A 21,245-nucleotide genomic window follows, 5' to 3' on the forward strand; every position below is an offset into this window, starting at 1 on the left:
CCCCAAGACACCTGCTTGTATCTCGTGCCACAGCTAGAACATCATATTCTACCATCACGCGATCGTCACCAAAGCAAGCGCAATCATGAGATTCATCATTGGTCTCTCGGCCGTGGTAGGCGACCATTTCGATTTGTTACCACCTAATACTGACAGCCGTCAAGTTCACCATTGCCTTCGGCGGCATCATTCCGCTTCGTCGTGATTTCTCAGATCATCTCTCTCTCGGCAACATCAGTTGGGCTGGTATCCTCGAGGAGGGCGGTCCGCGTGTTGAGGTCACTGGCTCTTCGTTCGAGGTAAGACTCTTGCCTTCCTCCGCCAGAACGTTATTGCTGATTCTTCGCAGGATATTGAGCGTCAGATTCAATCCACCAAACCCGACTTCACCTGGGACTCGATCAAGCCGTTCAACCCTCCCGCCGCTGGCCAAGGCAACACGGATGTTACCATCCTGCAAGCTGCAAGTCCAAATTCAAACCTCACGTGGCGAAGGACTCCTCGCTAATATCTCCACTAGACCTACGTCAACTGCAACGAGGGCTCTGGCCAGACCTCCGTCGGGCGCATCGGCGAAGGCATCGCCTACCTGCGATCCAAGTCGGGCGACTGCCGTGCGGCGGCGCGCCCCGCGGAGCAGCTACGGTCCTGCGGCCGCGTGAGCTGCAGCTACAACGCCGCCATCCAGCTATGTAGCACCGCGACCAATGACATTTGGATGCCGTGCGCGACCATCGGGGACTACGCGCAGATCATCCTCAACCACTGTACCCAGCCCGGCATCATTGCGAGCGACGCCCTGGTCCAGGGTACGAAGCACGACCCGACTGGCATGTTTGTCGAGGTTGGCGATGACTCGTGCTAGGTGAATGGAAACACACCGGCAGGTGGTTCTGGGATAGGCAGTGGGAGTGGGAGCGGGAAGCCTTTTATAATGCAGCTAGTCCAGAACACCTTGAGCCTTATAGCTTGACGGTGGCTGCGCCGACACGGCAATATGTCAGGATGGTGCCCAGAGTGTTTGCGGCTACAGATAGTTTTCTCAACGTGAAATCGTTTCTCACGAATTGTTGTATACTGATGTCGAGTTTCCATCCTAGTTGTTCATATACGATCCTTGATCGTCTTAACGATCAAGCAACGCACGTACGCAGAGGTCCACCATGATCTCAAATTGTCACGCCGGGCTACTTGGTAGTTTTCAAACCGCCCTAACTCGCGCTTGGGCAAAGAGAACATAATGTATCGCTTAAGTCACCCTCACCGATTCGAGGTACACCGAAGATGAGAGATAAGCCAGTTTAGCGTCGTTGACAGAGGGGCACGAAGACGCGAGGCGGCCCATCTTTGGATGTGCCATCCATTCTCTTGGTCTTGTCCTTGGCGAAGCAATAGTAGATACCCTAGGGAGTTTTCAGGCACAAGTTGCCACAAAGGCAGAAGATACACTGGAACATGGTGAAAATCTTGGTTGAGTTCGTCAAGAAGGAAGACTGCGGTTATGGAGGAGGAGAAGAAGGTCATGACACACGAGGACCGAGTGTGGATGGAGAGATGGGTTGGTCAGGTCGAAAGCCTGTGTGCAGGAAACTAACGTTGTTGATGAATGTTGCGGATGTGAAGAGAGTCGTTGAGGTTGCGAGAAAGGAAGAGAGATGGTGAGACCGAAGAGTGATGATGGTCAGAAGAGAATCGGCATGATCGAGAATCTTCAGTGACGCATTGATCAGTTGTTGGGATGCGGAATGGGCAGAGAAAGTGAAGAAACCTGAAGGTGACCCCTCTGGCTGTTTAAATAGTAGAGGGTGGCGGGTCCAAGCGGTAGAATCAGGCGGTTCAGAACGACAGTATCGACGGTGGTAGAATCGGGCGGTTCCCGGCGGCAGTATCGGCCCCAGAGGCGGCAGAATCGGCGCTGGTGGATTCGGCATCGGCGCGGGGTGGAGCCCCGGCAACATCCAGGGGGGCCGAAGCACTCACGCTGCTGATTAGAATAGCCCTATCCATCACTGCTACAAAAACAAAAGCATTGTGCGCACCGACGCCGTGTTATTGAACACAGGTCTGTGGCGCGGTATTTGCTCACAATCTAGCCTAGTCAATCAGTTTCACACGCAGGGGCACACGTTGATACGGAGTAGACCTATTCAACCACCATGGTGTCAGTCCTGGTGCGTTTTTGTCTTCGCTGCCTGTGAGCATGTATAACAGGACGTAGGTATGACACGATTCCAGGTCTCTTTCTGTTTTTGCCTGCAGTCGAAAACCCCACATAGTCCTCTTTCTAATTTCAGTGTTATTGTTGCTGCGGCTTGAGAAAGATACGATCGCTGTACTGCTGCGTCGATATTGGGTTGCGATGATAGCTCATGCCGCCTGCTGTACGAGATTTGATGTTACAAGGAGGCCGGAGTGAACTAACAACGAAGGCCTCCATGATGCCTGCATCCCGCTCCCAGAAAGCCCCCATCAACCGAGAGAAGTCGAAGCACGTCGATATTCAGAGTGCTTAGATCTCGTTCTGGAATCGCGTAGCTTGCAGGAGTAGTAATTACGTGAGCCGTCATAGGCCAAGCATCGTAGAGTATGGATATCGTCACTTGGAATCTGCCACGGAACGTGAGACTTCACTCGTACTCCCATAAAAGCCTAATCGTCATTCATGCCCCGTATCTAATGTGCCGGTGTAGGTTTAATCAAGCAAGCCGCGACTCCAACGCTATGCAATCGTGCAACTCTCTCGAACTGTCTATGGTTGTTACGCATGATCTCCTTGGAAAGGGGAACTGAATTCCCACACACAGCCCATCCTGCCTCAGCCCCTCGGGCGACATACGACGCTCCGGAAAAGTACCCACTTAACTACTCTCTCAGGCTGTCCTCGTCAAGGTCAATCATAGCCGCCGTACAACTCTCTTTCCAGACCCGTTCGAGTTACTCTGCTTTCCACCTCCGACCCTTGCGGGTAATCCACCGCGGGGATCCACACGTGAGCCATGTGGTGACGTCGATGCTCCATGAAAGGCAACCCATAACTGATTTCCAGATGCCTCTCTCACGGGCGGATGTCTGCAGTGGCCTCATGGTCTCGATTGAGGGCGCCGAGTCGAGACTCTTCTAGTACGTCTTGGTGTTTTTCGCGCCAGGTCGCAAGTCGTGGACATAGTAATCAAATCCTTCTGTTTCGTACACATGCCCACCGGGGCGCTCCGCCGCTCCCGTGTACAGGTTATCAATGCTGTGCTGGTGGAAGGTGTTTTGCTGTGAGCACTGGAGTATGTGAGGCAAGCCAGGTGGGTTTGTCAATCGGAATATACCATATCTGGAATTCTTGTCAGCAAAATATATCCTCGGTACGCCGATATCGCCATTACAACATTAATGATGGCAAGGACAGCAGACTTACGAAGGCTCGAACTTGGGAGCACACACGATGGCGATACTCTCAGGGAGCATGACCTGATAGCCAGCTTGGGTATGCAAGTCTCTACTGCTCATGAAACAGGTCTGCGTTGGATGGGTATGGATCCAACCCAGCTGCAGCAGATCCTCTTGGATGCAGTAGTCAAAGATGGCGCCCTCATTCTCCGTCTCGCACGTGTCTGATGTACACGTCTGTTCCGGGATGACTAGGCATGTCACGAACAGCGCGTTGTTAACGGCGGTACCGCAAAGGATGCCGCACATCTCCAGCCCGCGTCGTGTGTTTTCAGCCGCCAGCTTGAGGAAGTCCTCACGTAGCCCCACGGGAACTATTACACAGCGTATAGGGTCGCCGCTTTCCAAGTACGCGGCGGGTTTAAAGGTGAGGGTTTCCCGGCCAGGCCGTCTCTCTGGGGGTGTTGGGGTCTGGTAAGTGGGCTCAGGGGGCACTTCCAACTCCTTGGGCGGGGGTGCAGGCGGCTGGTAATGGTGCTGCTGATAAAGGGGTTCAGGAGTCGGAGGGGGCCAGAGCTGCTCCTTGGAGGGCAGTTCTGGCAAGGATGGCGGCGCTGGCGCTCCCAGGTAGTCTTCCGATACAAAGTCCTTGGGCGGCCGTGGCGGTTGCGGCGCGGCTTCTCGTCGAGGTCTGGCCACCGTCGCATCGTATTGTAGTGGCGTTGACTTTGAAATGCTGGGGTAGTGATAATTGGCGGCAGTGGGAGGACCGGGACGGGGGCCAGATAAACCATCGCGCTCACGTTCGGCACGGCTCATCTTCTGGACAAAGTCGTGGATGTGGCTATCATCGGTTCCGTCGGGCTTCCTCCTCGAGGACTCCATCTGGGTGCGGAAGAACTCTTCGTCCTCTGCCTGCCTCTTGGCCAGCTCGTCTGTCCAGTTGTTCCAGAAGCCGGCCGTTCTCCGCTGCTGCTCCTCCTCGGCTGACATGCCAGCCTGGCGGGAGGCACGCTTGTCGTCATCTCGGCGCTTAATCTCCCGTCTGGCCAGGTCGACGGCAAGACCCAAGTTCTCGCCAGCATCCAGCAGCTTGGACTTGGCCGAGAGCGCAGGGTCGCGAGCGGCGTGCCTGTCGTAGGCTGTTTGCGCCTTCTGCGACTTGTCCCCTCCTTGCTTCTCATACAGCTCTCGTCTCCTGGCCTCCTTGGCCTGCCACTCGTCGTAGTCGCGCTGTATTATCGGCTTGATCTTCTCGAGGTGCATGAAGACGACGGGCAGGTCTTTCACGGCCTTCTTGATGGCAATTTTGCCCTCGGGGGTCTTGGCTTCGGGGTGGCCGTTGATGTAGTTCATGATCAGGTCGGACTGGCGCATGAAGAGCATGAAAGCTTGGGGGAAGTTGCCTTCCCGCAGATAGAAGCCAGCCTGTACGTGGGGGTCGGTCGGGTCAGTTCTGAACGATGGCGATCGCAGAGAGGTGCTGGACGGAGTAGGAGGCCACGTACCTCGGTGTTCAGGGTCTTGGCCGTCCGCAGCCAGTGCTTGAGGGGCACATTCTTATTGAAGTGGAAGTCCTGGGACTCCTTGGAGAGCTCCTGGACGCTCCTGGGCCGTCCGCCCTCCTCAGCCTCCATCATGGCGGACGTGGTCGGGTCGCACGGGCAGTCGGTGGGAGAGATGTCACAGGGGCCGGTCGACAAAGAAGGGGGATCGAGAGCAAGGTCAGAAGATTATCGGCATGTGTCGTCGTGCATCGCCTCAGCCGGACGACGCGGAAGCTGAAGAAGGGAAACAGACGGCGGTCGCTTTGGCGGGTGCCTGTGCTGGACTGGACTGGACTGGACTGGGCTAGGCTGGCAGAAGATGAAATGAGTGGAATGCTGAGGTCGTCGTCACGGATCGGATCTATGGATAGCTGCGGCCTGCTCTGTGCTGGTGGTGGTCTGCGACAGCGACGCGCGCCAGCCATCAGGGTCCCGAGTAGGCCCAGATAGCGAATGGATACCCCGCCAAGTCCCGCCAAACAGCCCAACGTCATCAGCCAGCTCCCCATCTTGCCCTTGTAAATGCATAAGTCAACCACATGGATCCAAATTGCATAGGACTGACCAACATTGGCCGATTGCAGGTACAGGCAACCAAATGCTACGAATTGCAAATGCACTTCCAATCGTTGTGCAAACTGGGAACACCCACTTAACTTGTGTGCAGCGGCAGTGGCACTTGAACGTCTCTTCATGGGCTTGCACTTTGCCTACTCGGCGCTGTACCATACGGGAGCCCGTCGGGTACCTAGGTAGCTGGCTATGCCCTCGAAATATTCCATCCAAATTCCCCTGGGACTTCCTTACCGCCAGGCCTACAAGTTAGCCCCCACCTTGCATCAAGCATAGCTGGAGACCTGGGCCAGGCTTTGCCACGAAGCAATTCCCCAAGTCCTGGCGTATGGTCATGCGCCGGCGCTTTGTGCTGGCCGCTTGTCGAGCTGTCCTTTGCCCGCTGCTCACCCCTGAGCCGCCACCTGGCCCTGGCCCCCTCCTGCGCTTGCCTGAGCCGCCGACTGGATCTGGATGATCTCGGTCTTCTTCTGCTCGATCTTCTGCTGGACCTCCTTGATTTGTCCTTCTGTGCGCTCCCTGCTTGTGTGTCAGCCTCGCGGTCTTTCTCTGCCGGGTGCCGGAATAGGGGCTACCCACAGCTCCTTGGTGATGAATTCCAGACGGCCCTTGACGGTGCCGTCGGCCTCGATCTTGTCCTGCTTCAGCAAGATGGGGCCGACCAGCTTGTAGATGCTCTCGCCATCTTTTAACCTCTCAAACTCCTGTGCGCGAGTAAGTCTCGAAACGACCTGGAAATGCAGGTGTTCCGTTCAGTGGAACAAGGAGGGGCGCTACCTTTTGCACACCGAGGTTCTCCGTCTTCTGAGCCTGCAACTTCTGTCTCGACGCCACAGCTGCCTGGAGTTCTATGATACCAGTCAGGATATCTGGACATATGGAGGGCAGAAGGGGAGCTATCTGTCATACCTTGCTGCAGGGTTTGAAACTCCTCCGAGAGGGACTGGAGCTTGGCCTGAACCTCTGCCATTTTTCGCGACCTTCTGCTGGACCGTGGCACGCGTGTCAGGAGTAGATGAGCACAGGTGTAAGTCGCCAGGCACAGAAGCTTCAGGGCTCTTCTCTGCAATGCCGAAACAGTAGGAAAGATCACGGATATGCGACTGGGTGTTGTCCTCGTCTGCCAGGTGCCGCCAATGCAATTCTGAGAGCTGTCTGTGGCTGCCGGGGCGGGACACGGGCAAGACGGGGAGAGTCAGAGGCAGAAGCCCAATAGATAAGCCCCGCCATCCGCGATAAGCATAGCGCCAGCCGCTAGCTCACAGTGGACGCCGGCCCCGGGCGCCAGCCAGCCAGCACCTGGGATCCAGGCCCCAGGCCCCAGGCCCCCGATCTCCCAGGCGAATGGACGGCGGCCGCTGGGACGGATGGGGGGTGGGAGTGGGAGTGGGAGTGGTGGTGTGGTGGTGCATGGACGTCACAGCAACCGCCCGCCCCGCCCATCACAACCTGACCTGGACAGTCAAGTCAAGCAGCCAGCCTTACTCCACGACCACGATACGATACGGCTCGACACGATACGCGCCCCCGAAGCCGCGGCAGACACTGCTTCTAGTCACCAGCCTCTTCGTCGTCCTCAACGAGAAACGAGAAACGAGAGGGACACCCGGTTGCGATTCTTCACCAAGGCGTTCCTCGGTCCGTCTGCGTCGTGCCTGGCAACAACAGCCAACCAACCTCCCACCACCTCAGTCGGTCTGTGCCTGCGCCTGTGCCTGTGCCTTGCATCGCGTCCGTCCTTCGCCGTCTGTCACCGCCGTCTTCGCCCCTGCCGCTGCCGCCATGTCCAACACCGACTTCCTCGGCCGCGCCATCGACACGGTGCGCCGCGCCATCGACGCCGACAATGGCAACCAGTACGACAAGGCCTACCAGCTCTACTACCAGTCCCTCGAGCTGTTCATGCTGGCCCTCAAGTGGGAGAAGAACCCAAAGTCCAAGGAGATGATCCGCTCCAAGACGGCCGAGTACATGGACCGTGCCGAGAAGCTCAAGGCCCACCTGTCCGACGCCGAGGCCAAGCGCAAGAAACCCGGCATGGTGGGTGCTAACGGCTCCAGCACGGGCGGCACTGGCAAGGGCAAGCAGGACGGCGAGGGCGGCGAGGTCGACGAGGACAGCAAGAAGCTGCGCAACGCCCTGTCCGGCGCCATCCTGCAGGACCGCCCCAACGTCAAGTGGGAGGACGTCGCAGGTCTCGACGGCGCCAAGGAGGCTCTCAAGGAGGCAGTCCTGCTGCCCATCAAGTTCCCGCATCTGTTCCAGGGGAAGCGCAAGCCCTGGAAGGGTATCCTGCTTTACGGGCCCCCCGGTACCGGAAAGAGTTATCTGGCCAAGGCCGTCGCGACAGAGGCAAACAGTACCTTTTTCAGTGTCTCGAGTTCCGATCTGGTGAGCAAGTGGATGGGTGAGAGTGAAAGGTACGTTTTGACCATGATCGCGCCCATTAGATCACCCCCGACATATCTTCGGGTCGGGTTGCGACTTTCGCCTTTCATAACTTGGGTCGCTAACAGCAATCGAATTCCGCCAGGCTAGTAAAGCAGCTATTTGCCATGGCCCGCGAAAACAAGCCCTCCATCGTCTTCATCGACGAAATCGACGCCCTCTGCGGCCCCCGAGGCGAAGGAGAGTCCGAGGCATCCCGAAGAATCAAGACGGAAATGCTTGTACAGATGGACGGTGTAGGCAATGACTCGACTGGTGTGCTGGTGCTCGGTGCGACGAACATCCCCTGGCAGCTCGATGCCGCCATTCGACGACGTTTCCAGAGGCGAGTGCACATCAGTCTGCCCGATGTTTCGGCACGGACAACCATGTTCAAGATTGCCATTGGAGAGACGCCCACGACGCTCAAAAATGAAGACTACAAGGAATTGGCGAAACTGGCTGAGGGATACTCGGGCAGTGATATCACCATCGCTGTCCAGGATGCGCTCATGCAACCAGTTCGAAAGATTCAACAAGCTACGCATTTCAAGGAGGTGAGTACTGTTTCCTACGGCCCTTCAACAGGTCCCCTAGTACTATGCTAAGCGGCCCATCAGGTACAAAAAGATGGCCAGACCCGCGTAACGCCGTGTTCACCAGGCGACCCGGGGGCTAAGGAGATGACGTGGGACGAGATCGAGTCGGAACAACTGCTCGAACCCTTGGTCGACTTCAAGGATTTCGTCAAAGCCATCAAGGGCTCGCGGCCAACAGTCTCGGGCGAGGATCTGACGAGGAATCAAGACTGGACCAAGGAGTTTGGCAGCGAAGGAAACTAGAACAGCATGACTTACGGCAACAATGAATGAAGAGCGGGGAGAGGTGTTTATCTTGACTTGAGATGGCATAAGATGGCGTTTGTCGGCGTCTCTGACGACATGTTGGCCTGGTTTCGAATTCGCGTGCTCCAGGCCCAGTTGATGCGTGTTATGGACCCGTAGCTGCGACCGGTTGCTCTCACTTGGTGGCAAATGGTATATACGAGATCACATCAACATTTTGTTCATCATTTCGCTGATTCATGATCTTGGTCGACACATTAGAATAAGCTGTTTTCATTGCGGTGAGGCCTCTAGAGAACGCCATTCCAAGTCCAGCTGGTTCATTCGCTACACGATTTGACACGAACGATGTGGTTGGAGATATACTCAGATGACACATTGGCAAGGGGGCGTGATTGACCCCTTGACCTAGTCCGGGTCTTACCTACCATACCACTTATCGAATTTCACGTCCCTCAGGTGTAGTTTTCATTAAGTTAATCATGAACAAAACACCGTAGGATTTCACGAATGGGCGATAGACTCCTTGACAATGAAGAACTTACTGTGATTCATCTACCTACCTTTCAACCTCCCCACTAATTCCAGCACCACCATTGTTCCGTCGACACGTTGCCGAATGCGATGATACCGACCTGTAGCACAGTTAGCCTTCATTATTTTGACTCTTCCCTTCCTCGACCCTGAACAGATCAGTCAAGCCAACATCGCGAAGCCTGCAATGTCGTCGCGGGACGACTAAGCGAAGCTACCCGCCGACGCCAGCGCCTTCCACTCAGGTGCGTACTCGCCCTCGACCGGCGTGTAGTAGAAGCGGACCTGCACGCCGACAGCCGCGAGCTGCACGACCGCGAGCTCGACACGAGCCTTCTCCTCGCGCCACTCGGCACTGGCGCGGCGCGCCGCCACCCAGTCGGGCGTCTGCTCCGGGTACGCGAAGGCGGCCTCGGCGGGGCCAGGCGTCTCCGAATCCTGCTGGACGTGCTCGAGCACGCGGTCCGCCTCGTCCGCGCACAGCGCCAGCGCCGACTTGAGCGGCGTGAAGACCAGCAGCGAGAAGCGCTGCGCCGCCAGCGCGAAGTCCGCACTGTTGGTCTTGAGCTTGGCGCGGACGCGCTCCTGCTGCGCCGTCACGACGCGGTTCTGCACCTGCGTCAGGCACGTCCAGATCGCCCGCAGCTCCACCTGCACCGGCAGGATGCCCGCCGGGCTGCTCTGCTCGTTGTACGGCGACTTGGGCCCGAAGTAGATCGACCACTTCGGCCCGTCGCCGTACCCGGGCGTCGCGTCGACGTAGACCGCGACCGCGCGCGTGCCAAAGCCCTGGCCCGCGTCCGCCTCGGCCAGGTGGCCCGGGTGCGTCGCCACGGCCTTGCCTGCGCTGCCCTTGAGGAAGGCCAGCTTGCACGTGTTGCAGTAGTGGAACCAGTGGTTCCGGGGCTCGCGGTACCGGAAACCCCGCTCCTCGGCCGCCCCTATCAGCGGGTCTGAGTCCGGGTCGAACCGTAGCTTGTCATAGGTGAGCGCCTGCACCGCCAGCCCATCCTCGCGTTGCGGCTGCGGCACCGCGAAGTCCGCGCCCGCCACCCAGTGGAGGTCCTGGGCGCACCTGGGCGTCTCGTGGCGCGGGCATGGCGGCACGCGTCGCGCGTCGGCCTCCTTCTCCTTCCGCCGTTCGTACAGCGTTCGTGTGCCCGAGGTTACGCGGCGGAGGAGCCCCAGGGGCCGGCGGACAGCGGGCGGCACCCCGGCGGTGCTGCTGCTGGAGCTTCGCCTGTCGATGGACTCCTGGCTCGACATGCCTGGCAAGAATGGAGGTGGCGTGGAAGGGAAAAAGCTTTGGCGGTTCGCGCTGGGCAGCGGGCTGGGGGGTGTTGATGTCATGCCGGCGCTGGTGCTGACCCGCAGGCTGCTGGCGCGGCTGACTGCCGGCGACCGCCCATACTGGAGCGGGTTTGCCGGCTGACCCTGCAGGCTGTCGACGTGTTGGTCGATATTCTCGTCGTACACGAAGCTCGCACGGGCTGACTCGTGAGAGCGCAAGGCATTGGAACCTCTTCGGTTGAAAGCCATTGTCACTGAACGAAAGTGCTTTCTCTCCAGGACGTGTTCCTGTAGGTTTCCAGCACAATCTGCCGGTGCAATGTTCTTTCGTGCTGTTGTCGAACCCTGCAGGAGACTATGTCGGATATCGGTTGTTCAATGGTCCTCTGTCGTGCATTCAGTCGATACTTATGTAGCCAAATCCTCCGTTCTGTTCTAACCCCTTCTTGTTGAATTTGATCACACCTGGCCCCCTCCAGACAATGATTATCACACTTCCCGCGGCAACCTCAATCGTACTGTCTTGTTGGGTCTCTTTGTCGACGAAACGACAGTTTCTTCAGACAACGGCCTCACAACCCCATTGTTTGAGACCTATGAAAGTGGTGCTGAAATATGTACCATGCATGAAAGTATCCAAAGTCAAGTGCTTTGATATGCGAAAGGTACTGTACGTAATAGCGCTCCCCTTGTTGTATCTAGATCCGGACATGCTGCTTCATGCTAATCGTATCTCGCTTCTAGTCGAGGTCAAAGCTCTTTCATTCCAGACCCTGAACGTATTGTCGGGGTTGCCGTCCTTCTCAGGTCTGCTAGCACATCTCATGGAGACATACTTTGGGGTCTTATTGCCGTTAGGTTTGAACATTAGGTTTGAAGACTTGTTGAGATTGCTCAAAATAACTTGCTACTCTAACACGTCACTCTAGGTCCCGTAGGAACTGCTGGATGTCGATCAAGAACATTTTAGGTCTGCCTTAGATGAAAGGTACTCCCAAATCGCCTTGCTTTTATTCATTATTATGTATACTCAATCGAGATGAATCGTTGCATTACACCTCTCCTTCGCTCAGCTACCCCTAGACGGAATTTTTGCATTATAAAAGGAACAGAAGTTTAATAATAACGTTATCTTCCCAGCTCCTTGTAGAGCTCCTTGAAGACATACGCCCTTCCTTGCCAGCAAACCGGTCAGGCTTCGGAAATTTGGCTTGAACCAGACTATCGAAAACTGGTTCCAGAATTACATGTCAAGGAAGACCAGGAAACAAAGGCGTAGAAAAACAGGCGTGGCTGTCCTTGGCATGAAGCCATTATTCTCCGCTTTTAACTATTCTCCTCTGACTACACTACTACACCTGCCATTCTCTTGGTACCATATACACAGGATTCGCTGTAGGTTTTACATCTGACGTTGATGAGGCTGCGGTCGGCGATGCCCATGTCGGAGTTCCCACGACAAGGGTCGACCACGACCCTGATGCTGTCCATGTCGGGGTTCCTACAACAAGAGTTGACCACGACCTTGTCGCGGTCCAAGTTGGATCTCCCACGTCTGAGGTTGACCATGGTCCAGTTTCCGCCCAGGTTGGAGGAGCCATTGCTAATGTTGACCACGGAGAGCCCGTCGTCGCGGTTGCAGCGTCTACTTCTGAAGTAGACGAAAGCGTCCCAAACGTAGCATCCAAATTTGAGGTTGACCAGGGCCCAATTATGGCCCAGGTCGGGGTTCCCATCTGTAAGGTAGACCAAGGATATCCGGTTGGGGTCCACTTTAGGGATTCTATCGGTAGTATGGGTGTGGTAGAATATAGCCCATGAGGATTAGTGGAGGTTGCCGAAGGAATAGCTGTAGGCAGTGCAAAGGAGCCAGATACAGCAGAAGAGCCTCCGGAAGCTGATGACGTAGAGACTTCTGGTGGCCCGTATATGAAGGGCTGAGCTTCAGCTAAACCAATAGCTATAAGAACCCCGTAAATGGATGAGCGCAGTCGCAACATGGTAAGTAGGGTAAGTTCTTCGAGAAACTTGACGTTATAGAGCAAGAGTTAGATAAAAGGAGTCGTGGGTTGCACCATTTAAATCGTGAGAGCGATCACGGGCCTTTATAGACAATGAGTTATTGCAAATTACTAATCCGGTGTATCATCAAGTGCATCTGTTTCAATGGGAACCTTCCGATGAAATAGTAAAGAAGCGAATAGTATAGCGGCACAAGACACTATGCTAGACAGTCTTATGAGACTAGGATACTGAGACCGGTGATCATCGACAAAGTCTGAGACTCGGGAAACCAGCAAGAGGAAAAATCCGTGCCTGTAAGAGAAAGGCGCCTCAGAACAACAAAACACTGAGCCTATGTTGCCATGCTCGATCATCTCCTTGAAATTGCAGGAGGTTTGCATCAACCGCTTGAGATGCTACCTGTTGCCTTGCGATGTAGCCAATGGCAAGTGGTTCAAGGGATTAACGCCGACAGTGAGCTCGCCATCCATCATGTTCCGATCGCCAGGGGAACTTTCCGTCCCAAACCTTCTATATTATATTGCTGACGAATGATTGACCTTTTTGAATCATAGAGTTCTCGTATCGTTAGACACTCACTCACACCGGCTTCCAAGCTTGCGTCTCTATAAGAGCCTACTTCTGCCTGCCGTCAGAGTGATGGAACCCGTTTCCGGTAGAGGCTTAAATGGACAAAGCCCATTGGCGGGTGCATGGACGGAAGCGCGTGCCAAGGTTTATTCCGCTTACATTTGATTATGCAGACGTGAGGATCATCTTGTCTCTTCTCGGTGGGGTAACGAGACATGATCGGCAGTGCCTTCCGCTCGGGTCCGCAACTCTAGTTTGCAGTTGTGTGGAAAAGCCAAGTGGTGTCTTTCCAAGAAGGTAGAAGCTAATGCCCTTGTGCGACAAAATCCTGTGCCATAATGCCAAGATGCTGAATCTTTTCCGCGGCAGACACCGAAGTCGTGTATGCCTTGCGCTTCGTACCCCCATCCATCGACGCATGCTCCCGATTCCACTCAAGAATCTGAAAAGCCATGCCTTCCAAGGTCGTGATCACACCTGTATAACCAAGTCCGCCGTCACTGACTGGCTTGGAAGATTCCTTATTCGAAGCCACCAGATGTGTGCAAATTGAAAAGAGTCCAGGCTTCAAGTACCTAATATCTCCTCTCAATTCCGGAAGCATGGCCTTGAGAAAAGGTACCTTGTGTGGCAATACCGAGTACCACTCGAGGCCGTGAGCAAGCACGAGCATCACAACTGGAGGAAGGTTCATGACGAAGAGGGGGTGGATGGATAAGGTCTTGATGGCCATATAAAGATCGCTATACGTGATTGGCGGATTGGGGTCCGTCACCACGAAGGGTCGTCCCGCTTGGGGTGCAAGTGGATTGACAAGAACAGCCTCATGGTGCAGATGAGCAACTGCGACATTAGCAGCATGGACAAAGTTCTGTACAATATGGGATATCCATCTTGTTGCTACACTTAGCCGCACAATCCATAGTATGAGTATTGTCAGGGTAAAACTTACGTTGGGAGTACCGGTCTGGCCAAGGGACCACCTACGGTGTTATCAGTAGGATTTCCATACACACCGTTCACTGGCCGAATGCATCCTGTACGGAACTCCTCTACATTTTCTCCGCAAACAATCCGCTCTGCGGCAGCTTTTGATGCTGAATAGTTGCCAAAGAACTCCTCGTGTGGCCGTAGCGGTTTGTAGAAGTCCTGCTCATCCAGCACTTGCCAAAACCGCCTTGGCGAGCTAGCCCAGGGAGCAACGAAAGGCTGAATGGGTTTTATTGCGATGGAACCAGATGAAGTGGAGCTGAATATGTCAGCACCCGCTGCTTTGGCGGCCTCCAAGACATTCTTGGTGCCTCGGACGTTGACTGCTTCCGGAAAGCCGTAGTAGTACTTCGACCTATCAGAGGGGATGATCACAGCCGCAGTGTGAAATACTGTCAAAGGGAGATGGGCGACCGAGGAATCCCATGCCTTCTTGAAGGCTGCATCCACAGATGCCTGTGACGTGATGTCTGTTTTGATAAAGTCGACCTTGGTGGCTGGACCCGACAACATGTCATCTCGCTCTGCCTTCCGGATGTCTACAATGCGAATACTCTTCGGAGAATGACCACGCGCCAGAAGCTGCAAGACGATGAAGCCACCAACCAGACCTGTCACCGATCAGCATTGATTCCGGGGTGCCGGGGAAGCATGACACACCAGAGCCACCGGTTACGATGTAGCGCCGATCTAGCTTTGGTGGAAGCTTGTCGGTATAATCGATAGACTTCTTTTCAAGCCTGCGATAGGTCGTCTTCAGCTGATCCGCCGTCCAGCGCGAGCCCGACAGCTTCCGGATCTCATCGGGTGTGCCCTTCAGAAGCTGATTAATACGAAATAGGTAAACATGGGCGACAGCGAGGATAATATAGGGGGCCAACCCCAACAAATCATCTGACAGATACATTGCCTGCTGCTAAGCGACACCACTTTGTCCTTGTGTTGTCAACTCCTCGAAGAACTCCAGTGGTCCAAGGGAAAGAGCTGAGAGGTGGCCGGTTTGTGATGCAAGGGAGCGATGCAAGGCGTCTGAGATTTCCTATAGCGGATTAGTGCCATTTTAGCGACACTACCCTCACCACCACCCGTCCCTTCTTGGACGTCAATGCCACGTCGGATCGGCTTTTCTTTTTCATCGAGACTTCAACGTTTGTTCAAGTTCAGTTTATATCCAGTTCATCTACCTAGTAATATTTCTACATCCTTCAAATCATACAGTGTCATTCCATATTTGGCATCTACATGTTAATACACGATGGGTTTGGCGACGCCCATCTGACTGGAGCCCGCCAGCCCATCTAAGATCTAGCGATCTTCGATCTAGCCCGCATTTTGGCCCCAAAGAAGTACACTACGTAAATCAAAGCAACGAGTCCGAACGAGATAAAACCGAGAATGGCCATTGCCCACTTGGAGCTTAAATCCTCAAACAACGCGATCCCTGGATTTGCGGTTAGTCTAGTCAGTTCAAACGGTCGAAACAGAACCTTGGGCACTTACCAGCATGGGCGCAGCCTGCAGCAATTATGAACGAAGGGATCAGAAACGCGGCAATTGCAGATCCGGCAACATTCGTGTACGAATCGGCAATGTAGTTCAACATTCCAAGCCATAGCAATGGATCACAGAAACCCAGAAGGCCACCGGCTACCACGGGGGACCAGAACGAAGTGTTGCCGTCGCAAGTGAATGCGAACCACAGAAGGGATATGGGAAATCCCCAGACCGTGACAAGTGAAACCAGAAATCTGGCCTCGGGGCGGCCAACCCCGCCGTTCGCCAGGCGGTCACGTTTGAACAGATAGGTCTGAACCGGAATGAAACAGAACATGACCACGACACCAACAACAAAGTTGAGGTAGGTCAAATCAGCTTGGATGTATCTTTGGGGCTATTAGTGAGGCAATTTCAGCAGGCAAAAAAGAAAGCCAACATACGAGAGTCCATTGTTGACCACGAAGACATCGAAGACTCCGTCAAGATACAGGAACAGCAGCCCGTATGCGAAACCGTTGTAGATACCCAGCAGAGTCACGATCGGCTCGGTGACCATGATTCGCAAAGCCATGAGGGTGACGAACTTGATTTCCTTCAGGACATCGACTTTCTCCTCGAGGACGGCAACCTCCTCAGGCGCAGAAGCCTGTCGCTTCCGGGCATCCTCTCGTATGACGATGCTGGGTAGTGTCTCTGGGATAAAGCACATTCCGATGGCAAAGGCAGCAGCAATGATCACACTACGTTGGTCAGCATAGTCGCCCCACGGCACTCATGCAAGTTGACAACATACTTGATCCAAAAGATCCAGGGCAAACCCATGTTTACATTATCAGCAATCCATTCACCAACAGGCGAACCGACACTTGGGCCAATATTGGCTGACGCCACAAACAGCGCCATAGGCTGCCCGGCGCCGTCTTCGCTGCCGAACAAGTCGGCAATCGTGCCTGCAACATTGCACAGAGCCACACTACCAGTTGTCCCACTAAGAAACTGGAAGATGACTAGCATGGGCAAGTTTAGGGGCAAGGCACACCCAATGTTCACGAGAGCATACGTGAAGATGGCTGCAACGTAGACCCATTTTCGGCCGCCGATATCACTGGATTGGTTTTATGTTAGCCATTGCAGAACAGCGCGCAAATCGCGGCTTTGCTACTTGGATATAGACTCTTGACATACGAAAGCGGGCCCAGGAATGCCGGTCCTACGGCAGTTCCCAAAATGAACATGCTCTGTCCGAGAGCCACAATCTGAGTGTTCGAGACATTGAACTTCTCCTGGATGAGGAACTCGGCGCTCACGTATGTCGTACTCGTGAGAGTGACAAACGTCTGAAGCAGGCAGTAGATGGCCGTGATGACCCATTTCTTCCAGACAGCCCAGTGAATCGGGTGAGCAGGGTCTTCGGCCGAGATGCGTCGAAGCGCGGCGAGGGCAATGTCGTCATCGCTCAGGTTGCCGTTTGAGGACATATGATCCCCCTTGATTGGCCCGTTTCCCTTCTCAGCCAGGTCGTGAGTGCGCTCGGCCGACGATGTGTTCATGGTGGCACGGGTGTCTGAGCAGAAGCGTGCGTTCGAGACGGCAGGTTGCTCGCGTGCTCTCTAGGAAATAGGCGCTCTCCGAAGCAGTAAAATAAAATTTTAGTCATGGGCGGCAGGGACTTGAAATATGGTCAACGACATGTGGGTTTCGCCATCTTTATTTGCGCCGTTTCTATCAGACACCCCACAGGGTTGACTGGCGCTATTAGGTACATGGTGGGCGATCTCGTCCGAGAGTGGCTGATGCTCGACGCCCTGATAGGAAACCGGCGAGTTGAGACGGGCGTAGATAACAGACAGTAGCCAGTGGGAAAGACGCGTCAGTCGCAGCAGGACGCAATATCATAGGGTACCCGGCAGCACGGATGCTTTGGACGGCATTGCAAGACAGACTTGCCCTGAATTAGCTGTCATGGTGTGAAGCACGGAAGGGTCTGCAGCGGGTTTGGGAGTTTCAGTACTTGGGGCTTGCAAATCCGCTAACACGAGTCGCGCCGACTTGCGGGAGCCGCGCACTCTGGCTGAGACCTGTCGCGTTAGTGTGATATGGGGCCGGAAGTCGAGGCGAACAGGCGAACCCCTCGAAAGGGATTTCGTAGTGCTGTTCCAATACGCCGGAGGAGCCCGAAAGAAATGGGGCACAGAGCAGAAACCGAGATGGCATTACAAACCGCGACCATCTCTTATCTTCCTAGCTTCACCGGGGGGTAGAGCAGTGTCATATCTGTGTTGGCAGATACACTGTCGAAGTCTATGCCGGCAGTTGAATTATGCCATGGGGAGGTTTGAAAAGCCAAGACCTGCAAGGCGATCATAAATCCTCGGGGGGCGCATAGCCGTTATTGCTTGTTTTCCTTGGCTGCTTGGCTTGGGTTCGGGTATGCCCTTGAGGTTAGAGGCAATCCAGTAAGGAGCTAGGTTGAAGTTGGCCCTGGGCGGGCCCTGCGCGACCGAAGGAAATCAATGATCAAGAGGAGGCCGATCATTGGCCAGTCAGTCCCTCTTCATTAACCTGACACGTTGGAAGGTTCCCTTATCGTTCTCTGACAAAGAGAACTGGTAACGACACGACAACGTGATTCTTGGTTTTGTGTCCTGAGCCCTGTTGATTCACTGTTCAGTCTCCGTCGGTGCCGAGGCTTGTAGCCCCGTAGTGTACGGAGTTAGATCTCGCGAGGAGAATATTTCTTGTGGGCCCTTTCGATGCTCTAAGGCAGCGCCCTAGCTCTGATAGGATAGCCCACCGGCCTAGCCGCGGCACCTAACTAGGAGTAGTTCTCTCGGCCGCGTACATTTTCAATGAAGCGACCAGGACCGGCTCGTGTTCTCCGACATATCAAACCGTCAATGCGATAAGACCAATCAAGGCATGTTTCGTTCGTCCTGTCGTGAATGGAGGCTGGCCTTCGAATCTGAGTCGTTTGAGAAACTACACAGAGGCGTGAGATAGCGACGATCCTTGGCCCAACACACGCTTTCCGGGCTTGAGCCCCGCCCGGCAACCTTAGATGCTAAAGCTTTTCAATTGTTAGCGGTGGCTTATTTTCTCAGATAAGACGACACAAGACATCATTCCAGTCTCCGAATATAACTCCCTCTTAATCGACAGTTGAACACTGTATGCATTTTCTACCAACGGTGTATCGCAGTTGGGCGTTTGCTCTCCCATGATGGGGGGATTTGAGATGTTTGTGGATGAATGCAGGATAAGAGTCGAGTCAATATGATTGCTGAGTTGTCAACGACTTCGTGCAATTGCCGAGACTACCATATAACTAACCCTGGCGACTCTTCTGAATACAGACTGTTGACCATGTAAGGACATGGCTACTCTCAAAACCTACGAGTTGAGACTGCTTACACATTGGCTTACTTTCACGGATCTTGAAGTTGTCCTAAAAATGTCTTAGCAGATTTTCAGTTGGTACAATACATGCAAAAGCATTAAATTGCATAGGACACTTGTTGTCGTACTTTGGGGGCAAGTAATCGAGATAAGGGTGACATTTGACAACCCGATTAGGGGCGGGACTAAGTCCTTCCTGCTTTCATTGTAAACATTGCGGTCAGCTGAGTATTTATAGTCGCCTAGACATAGTGCCTAAACAGGGACGGACGAAGCTCGATGATTTGTTGCTAAAACCGCGAGATTGTGCCCATAGCAAAGTACTCTACAATAATGTAAGGCATTGCTTTTTTTCGTTATGGAAAATGAAAGCATTAAATGATAAGGCGGGGCATGACCTGTAACATAGTGCATTGGCATTGGCCTGCGGAGCATACCTGTGACTATCCAAGTCGGTTAAAGAATCGCGTCATACGAGACTAATTTCACAGTCACTATGAGTACCCCTAACCAAAATTGTGACTTCAATTCTGATTCGCACATGATCCCTCGTGTAATGGGTTCCTTGCGCTCTGCCGTGCAGTATAGTGCGGGGAATGCGGTTCGCGAAAGTTTACCCGAGATTTCCCCCACTGACAGACGACAACATTTGACCTACGGGACTAAGAGTAACAAAAGCCATGAAGAAAGCAAATGCAGGGTGGCCATAGTTATCTGAACCCTAGATAAGAAGATCGACCTAAGTCTAAGTTACTGTGGCAGGTATTGTGTACTGAAGCTACCCCGATCGATTGCGACTCGACATCATGCGCGTAATCGTTTTTGGTGCTTCTGGTGTGCAGGGTAAGATGCCAGGCGCCAATGAGAAACAGGAAGCTGACATATTTTAGGAGCCGCTCAGGTTGCCGCTTTGGTACGAACTGGTCACCATCCTGTAGCAGTCAGTCGCAATCCCAAGGAAATCAAGATAGGAGGGAAACCCGTCGAGACCTTTGCGCTTGATTTCTCCAACACTGAAGGGATACGGGAAGTTTTAGCTGGTGGCGAGATTGTCTTCCTCAATCTTCCATCAACTTCATTTCAGAACTCCGAGCCTGTCATTGCTGCTGCGAAGTCAATAGGAGAGGCAGCGGCCGAGAGCAAAAATGTTCGACTGCTTATCTTCAACACTAGCATGCCGGTCCCGGATGAGACAAAGAACATAGAAGCGCAGGATGACAGGCGAGAGATGCGCCGGCTGCTTAGAGCTACTGGTCTGCCTGTCATCTCGATCCAACCTGTTGTATTCCTGGATAACCTTCTCGAGGGTTGGGCAAGGCCGGCCCTCGTTGACCGTGATACTGTTATGTATTGCCATCAGGAAACTCTTGATGTCTCATGGATCTGCCACGACGATATTGCAAAATTCATGATAGCCGCTATGCAGAGGCCAGATCTTGCTGGTCGGAACTTTGCCGTCGCGGGGCCCGAGACAGTTCGCCTACCACAGCTAACAGAGAAGTTGTCCCGTGCATGGAATCGGCCACTGAAGTACGAAAGCCAGAGTGTGGATGACTTCTGCGACAAGATCAGCCAGTCAATGAAGGCGCGATCGAGTCTGGACCTGGATAGCGTCATCAACCAGATGCGCCGCGCCTACACTTATTATCGCGAAAGCAACGAGTTCAGTCCCGACTTGACCGAGGCGCTGAAGGAATTACCCGTAAACCTAACGCCTATCGAAGAATGGGCAAAGGCACACCCGCTGCCTGGTCGTGCACAGTAATATACCCTTGTTACAGTTGTCTAATGAGGATTCTTAGACGTGATTGAGATATCTGTAGTTTTGGGTGGATTCGCGTTCCATTGTGAAATGGAGGGCTGTTATGTCGTGATGTGTCGTCACGCGGCGTATGTCGAGTGCTAGAGGACCTCATTGGTCGAGTATTGGCGTCGGGTCGGGTATTTATCCACTAGTTACGTGGGGTTGCTAAAACGACATATCAAGATGCTTTCAGCTCGACTAATGCGAGGTGCATTTATGAGTCGCCAGGTAGGATGCGGCGTCTGTGAAATGGTTTTCTAACGCGGCTGATGATCATTTCCCGGACTATTGGGCTCTTTTTTTTTTTTTTTTTTTTTTTTTTTTTTTTTTTTTTTTTTTTTTTTTTTTTTTTTTGTTTTTTTTTTTTTT

At 53.9% G+C, this 21,245-nt stretch overlaps 9 protein-coding genes across 9 annotated transcripts; 4 read left to right on the top strand and 5 right to left on the bottom strand.

Moving 5' to 3' along the window:
* Positions 1-85: 85 nt before the first annotated feature.
* JN550_013841 (uncharacterized protein) lies at positions 86-865 on the top strand (the record flags this gene model as incomplete). Its single annotated transcript, XM_049312473.1, has 4 exons — positions 86-115; positions 165-299; positions 350-445; positions 521-865. The coding sequence occupies 4 exons, from the start codon at positions 86-88 to the stop codon at positions 863-865; spliced, it is 606 nt and encodes a 201-aa protein (XP_049164182.1).
* A 2,252-nt stretch (positions 866-3,117) lies between these two features.
* On the bottom strand, positions 3,118-5,018 carry JN550_013842 (uncharacterized protein; the record flags this gene model as incomplete). The annotated part of the gene is made up of 3 exons (XM_049312475.1): positions 3,118-3,322; positions 3,407-4,806; positions 4,887-5,018. The coding sequence occupies 3 exons, from the start codon at positions 5,016-5,018 to the stop codon at positions 3,118-3,120; spliced, it is 1,737 nt and encodes a 578-aa protein (XP_049164183.1).
* Positions 5,019-5,884: 866 nt separating this feature from the next.
* Positions 5,885-6,468, bottom strand: JN550_013843 (uncharacterized protein; the record flags this gene model as incomplete). The annotated part of the gene is made up of 4 exons (XM_049312476.1): positions 5,885-6,017; positions 6,078-6,202; positions 6,276-6,346; positions 6,408-6,468. 4 exons carry the CDS (start codon positions 6,466-6,468, stop codon positions 5,885-5,887), a joined length of 390 nt encoding a protein of 129 aa, XP_049164184.1.
* Positions 6,469-6,908: 440 nt separating this feature from the next.
* JN550_013844 (uncharacterized protein) lies at positions 6,909-8,767 on the top strand (the record flags this gene model as incomplete). Its single annotated transcript, XM_049312477.1, has 3 exons — positions 6,909-7,918; positions 8,032-8,482; positions 8,546-8,767. 3 exons carry the CDS (start codon positions 6,909-6,911, stop codon positions 8,765-8,767), a joined length of 1,683 nt encoding a protein of 560 aa, XP_049164185.1.
* A 741-nt stretch (positions 8,768-9,508) lies between these two features.
* JN550_013845 (uncharacterized protein) lies at positions 9,509-10,843 on the bottom strand (the record flags this gene model as incomplete). Its single annotated transcript, XM_049312478.1, has 1 exon — positions 9,509-10,843. One exon carries the CDS (start codon positions 10,841-10,843, stop codon positions 9,509-9,511), a length of 1,335 nt encoding a protein of 444 aa, XP_049164186.1.
* Positions 10,844-11,250: 407 nt separating this feature from the next.
* On the top strand, positions 11,251-12,535 carry JN550_013846 (uncharacterized protein; the record flags this gene model as incomplete). Its single annotated transcript, XM_049312479.1, has 5 exons — positions 11,251-11,264; positions 11,339-11,452; positions 11,524-11,564; positions 11,994-12,332; positions 12,423-12,535. 5 exons carry the CDS (start codon positions 11,251-11,253, stop codon positions 12,533-12,535), a joined length of 621 nt encoding a protein of 206 aa, XP_049164187.1.
* A 958-nt stretch (positions 12,536-13,493) lies between these two features.
* JN550_013847 (uncharacterized protein) lies at positions 13,494-15,086 on the bottom strand (the record flags this gene model as incomplete). The annotated part of the gene is made up of 3 exons (XM_049312480.1): positions 13,494-14,082; positions 14,142-14,790; positions 14,840-15,086. The coding sequence occupies 3 exons, from the start codon at positions 15,084-15,086 to the stop codon at positions 13,494-13,496; spliced, it is 1,485 nt and encodes a 494-aa protein (XP_049164188.1).
* A 391-nt stretch (positions 15,087-15,477) lies between these two features.
* On the bottom strand, positions 15,478-17,226 carry JN550_013848 (uncharacterized protein; the record flags this gene model as incomplete). The annotated part of the gene is made up of 5 exons (XM_049312481.1): positions 15,478-15,620; positions 15,680-16,062; positions 16,117-16,416; positions 16,470-16,781; positions 16,862-17,226. 5 exons carry the CDS (start codon positions 17,224-17,226, stop codon positions 15,478-15,480), a joined length of 1,503 nt encoding a protein of 500 aa, XP_049164189.1.
* A 2,652-nt stretch (positions 17,227-19,878) lies between these two features.
* Positions 19,879-20,837, top strand: JN550_013849 (uncharacterized protein; the record flags this gene model as incomplete). Its single annotated transcript, XM_049312482.1, has 2 exons — positions 19,879-19,915; positions 19,963-20,837. The coding sequence occupies 2 exons, from the start codon at positions 19,879-19,881 to the stop codon at positions 20,835-20,837; spliced, it is 912 nt and encodes a 303-aa protein (XP_049164190.1).
* Positions 20,838-21,245: the final 408 nt, after the last annotated feature.

The sequence above is a fragment of the Neoarthrinium moseri genome (genome assembly GCF_022829205.1).
Source record: "Neoarthrinium moseri strain CBS 164.80 chromosome Unknown scaffold148_Wmoseri_CBS_16480, whole genome shotgun sequence".
In the NCBI taxonomy this organism is placed as follows: domain Eukaryota; kingdom Fungi; phylum Ascomycota; class Sordariomycetes; order Amphisphaeriales; family Apiosporaceae; genus Neoarthrinium; species Neoarthrinium moseri.